The sequence below is a fragment of the Sinocyclocheilus anshuiensis genome, unplaced genomic scaffold (assembly GCF_001515605.1).
Source record: "Sinocyclocheilus anshuiensis isolate Anshui unplaced genomic scaffold, SAMN03320099.WGS_v1.1 scaffold1993, whole genome shotgun sequence".
Lineage (NCBI taxonomy): Eukaryota > Metazoa > Chordata > Actinopteri > Cypriniformes > Cyprinidae > Sinocyclocheilus > Sinocyclocheilus anshuiensis.
This window is the reverse complement of record NW_015540847.1, coordinates 352723-357319: the sequence shown is the minus strand read 5'-3', so window position 1 is coordinate 357319 and position 4597 is coordinate 352723. Positions and strand designations below refer to the sequence as shown.

The 4597-nt window shown below is 36.7% G+C and overlaps 1 protein-coding gene across 1 annotated transcript in view; it reads left to right on the top strand.

The window, feature by feature from the left end:
* The window catches only part of LOC107687612 (hepatic triacylglycerol lipase-like), a 9471-nt gene that overhangs the window by 2541 nt on the left and 2333 nt on the right, over positions 1-4597 (top strand). The window contains exons 6-9 of the mRNA XM_016485006.1: positions 25-152; positions 1416-1661; positions 1726-1840; positions 4098-4316. Coding sequence (XP_016340492.1) covers positions 25-152; positions 1416-1661; positions 1726-1840; positions 4098-4316 — 708 coding nt within the window. The remainder of the gene's footprint in view (positions 1-24; positions 153-1415; positions 1662-1725; positions 1841-4097; positions 4317-4597) is intronic.

Genomic DNA, 4597 nt, shown 5'->3' with positions numbered 1-4597 from the left:
CATCCACACCTTCACTGGCTCCAGCATCATGCCGGGAGTGGGAATAAAGCAGAGCGTCGCTCACGTGGACTTCTACCCCAACGGAGGCTCCTTTCAGCCCGGCTGCAAGATGCTTGACATTTACAGCAACGTCTTCCAGTACGGCCTGCAAGGTACGACTGAACCCGACGCACAGATCCGTGGCCAAAAATATAGAATCATTTGACATGATTCATTTGCATTTATTGAGATGATGAATTGAACAGGCCATTCAAACTGGATGTGTTCTTGTGTTTTTGATTAATTACACGAAACAGACGTCTCAGGATGCGTTTTTAAAAGATGAATCAGAATCAAAAACAGCTGAATCAGAAATTTGTCTAGGTGACAGAAGCTTATAGTGCAGAGCAGGCTTATTACATTATATATTAACTAAAACTTAAACTATATATATATAAAAAAAACATTTTCATTACTTCAAATGAAGTAAATATTAACCGAAATAAAATAAAATTAACTTAAATTTATTTTAAGCTAGTTTCTAAGGCAACATAATTTTCATCTAGTTTAACTTGATGTACTAAAATAACTAAAACTAAAATGTAAAAAAAAACTACATAGACATTCTTAGTTTTTGTTGTTTTTAATCTAATACAAATGACAAAAAACAACAAAATTACTAAACTGTAACTGAAATTAACATGAAAATATATCATATATAAAATAATATATAAAACATGTATAAAAATATCACTGCAAAAAAAGTTTTCTTCCTCAGTATTTTTGTTTTTTCCCAGTACAAATATCTAAATATTCTTGAATCAAGATACATTTGCTTGATTAGCAAAATGATGTACAATATTAAGCAGTGCTTTAAGAAAAATTCATTTTTGCTTAAAACAAGGGAAAATATGTGCCAATGGGCTAAGAAAAATAATTTTAATTCAAAGGGAAAAAATATTATTTTTCTTGCTCCACTAGCAAATATTTTTTTCTTAATTTAAGTAAAAACATAATTAATTTTAAAATATTTTTCAGAAAACAAAACTCAATGTGTTAAGTCATTTTGCTAACCAAGCAAATATATCTTGATTCAAGAATATTTAGATATTTGTACTGGAAAACAAGTTTAATAAATATGTCTGAATTTGCATTGCACAGTGGTTCTGTTGCACATGAGATGATGCGTTATGAGAGACTGATGAGGCTGTCGGTGCTTTAACTTTTTTAAATGGCACGCACTCTCACAAAAACATGGCACTTATGTGAAACCGCAAACTCAACCCAAATGCATCTGTCTAGTGCATATTTACATAAACCCAGGAATTAAAAATAGGACAGACAGAGTGCAAGAGCCATCATACTAAATACAGTGCTTCACCTGCTATTTCACAGCTCAGTGAACACAGTCATTTACACACAGATGCTCATTATAGGTGTTCCCAAGACCATTAAATGCGCCCATGAGCGCGCCGTCAAACTCTTCACCGACTCCCTCATCAATGCCAGCCAGCCCATAATAGGCTTCCGTTGCCGTGACGACAGCACCTTCAACAAAGGCCTGTGTCTGGACTGCAAAAAGATGTGCTGCAACACGCTGGGCTTCGACGTGCGGCGCGAGCGCGCGGGGAGGAGCGCTAAAGGCCTGTACCTCAGGACCGGCCCGCAGGCGCCCTATAGAGGTCAGTGTGTTTCAACGAGTCTCTTCTCTTCTCTTTATATAGCACCTCCTCACTCTCTCCTCAGTCTTTCACTACCAGATCAAAGTCCTGCTGAAGAACCTGATCGAGCCCGTCGAGGCCTCGCTGTCCGTCTCACTCAACGGGACCGGAGGAGAGAGCCCACAACTACCCATAATCCTGTGAGTCCCAGCAAACACAGCCGCAGGTTACTGCTCATTCACCTAGAAAACCCTGTCTGTCTACCTGTCTGTCTGTCTGTCTATCTATCTATCTATCTGTCTATCTACCTGTCTATCTACCTGTCTGTCTACCTGTCTGTCTGTCTATCTGTCTGTCTATCTATCTATCTATCTGTCTATCTACCTGTCTATCTACCTGTCTGTCTACCTGTCTGTCTGTCTATCTGTCTGTCTATCTATCTATCTATCTATCTATCTATCTATCTATCTATCTATCTATCTATCTATCTATCTATCAGTGGTGTTCTGAAATGAGGAGCCAAAGTCCTCACATTTTTGTTTACTTAAGTGTAAATTCATGTCCCAGTCACATTATCTTGGTTACATTACTTACACTACCAGAATAAAAATCTATTTTGTATTTTTACATTAACAATGTAATTAATGGACTATTCTATTAATTAAAACCAAGTATAAATCTAGGTTTAGTGTTTTTAAGCATTTTACATTTATTCCAAAATAATAACTCAAGGCAGTAACAATTTAAACAATGTATTTTATTTAAACAATTATATATTTTATTTATGTTCTTTTTCATCATAAGCTTATTTTCGGATCATCAGAGCTCGGTAAACACTGTTCAGAGATGCGGAGATGTACCTTTAATTTCAACAAGCTGATAACCCCACTGATCATGTTTTCAGGCCATTTGAAGTTTGATTTTGACTTGACAAAGTGGTTATATCCAAGTATGCGAGTTGTTTACTTTTTTAATTAGTCTTCCCATTAGCGCCATTAGATTGTTCATTCAGACTAGGGTTGCAAAGGGGTGGAACATTTCCAGAAACTTTCCAAAAATCCCTGGAATATTCCAAAAATCTATCTATCTATCTATCTATCTATCTATCTATCTATCTATCTATCTATCTATCTATCTATCTATCAGTGGTGTTCTGAAATGAGGAGCCAAAGTCCTCACATTTTTGTTTACTTAAGTGTAAATTCATGTCCCAGTCACATTATCTTGGTTACATTACTTACACTACCAGAATAAAAATCTATTTTGTATTTTTACATTAACAATGTAATTAATGGACTATTCTATTAATTAAAACCAAGTATAAATCTAGGTTTAGTGTTTTTAAGCATTTTACATTTATTCCAAAATAATAACTCAAGGCAGTAACAATTTAAACAATGTATTTTATTTAAACAATTATATATTTTATTTATGTTCTTTTTCATCATAAGCTTATTTTCGGATCATCAGAGCTCGGTAAACACTGTTCAGAGATGCGGAGATGTACCTTTAATTTCAACAAGCTGATAACCCCACTGATCATGTTTTCAGGCCATTTGAAGTTTGATTTTGACTTGACAAAGTGGTTATATCCAAGTATGCGAGTTGTTTACTTTTTTAATTAGTCTTCCCATTAGCGCCATTAGATTGTTCATTCAGACTAGGGTTGCAAAGGGGTGGAACATTTCCAGAAACTTTCCAAAAATCCCTGGAATATTATATGTAAGTGTGTGAGTTGTTTACTTACTTTTTTAAAATTAATCTTTCCCATTAATGCCTTTAAATTGTTCATTCAGACTGATTCGCAATGCAGAATTTCGCACAAACACAAGAGGCGGGATTTATCACATGAACCAATCACAGCCGAACATAACCAGTCATATCCAATCATATTTTGTAATATTTGCATTGTTTTATTTTTGTATTATGAATTTCATTCATAATACAAAAATATTGTATTCATTCAATTTTTGTGCAGGCACTGCATGAGTGTGTGTGTGTGTGAATGAGTGAGTGTGTGTGTGTGAGTGAGTGTGTGTGAGTGTGAGTGAGTGAGTGTGTGTGTGTGTGTGTGTGAGTGTGGTGTGTGTGAGTGTGTGTGTGTGTGTGTGTGAGAGAGTGTGCGCGATTTTGTGACGAATGAGGACATACATTTGTATAATGACAAAGGTATGACAGGTATTACAAGGAGAAGGTGACTTTTCAGGACATTACCCCATGTCCCCACTTTTCAAAACGCTTATAAATCACACAGAATGGAGTGTATTGAAAATCTGAAATAGCACAAAGTTTCCTGTAAGGGGTAGGTTTAGGGGTAGGGTTGGTGTAGGGCAATAGAATATACGGTCTGTACAGTATAAAAACCATTACGCCTATGGAGAGTCCCCACTTTTCACAAAAACAAACCAGTGTGTGTGTGTGTGAAGTGAATCATCATGAAGCTCTCACTGTCTGCAGGCATCAGGAGAGCGGCAGTCTGAAGTCCTTCACGTCTCTGCTGGTGGTATCGTCTGATTTGGGCCGGCTCAGCTCCGTCAGGCTGGTCTGGAAGGGTGAACTGGTCTGGTCCAGCTGGATGAGGCGCGTCAGGAACATCATGAGCTGGAATGGCTCTGATCAGGACGTGGAGCTCAGCGTGTGGAGGATCCTCATCAAATCAGGAGAGACTCAGGAGAAGTGAGTTTCCACAGAATACTGTCTGAGAAAGACTGAATCCATGCAGGAATCATAATATTCTCAGTTGCCTTGGTACGTTTCTCGAATCATGCTTAATAATCACAAAGCAGAAAGTGCATTTCTTCAGTTCACACAAACAGCAGCTCATAATGGATCTCCAGCAAAAGCCTGTAACTTGATCAAAATCATTAATCACAAAAAAATCATATCACATTTGAAGAAAAAAAAAAACGATATAGTGTATTTACTATACAACTGTAAAAATTTCTAAAATGATATAT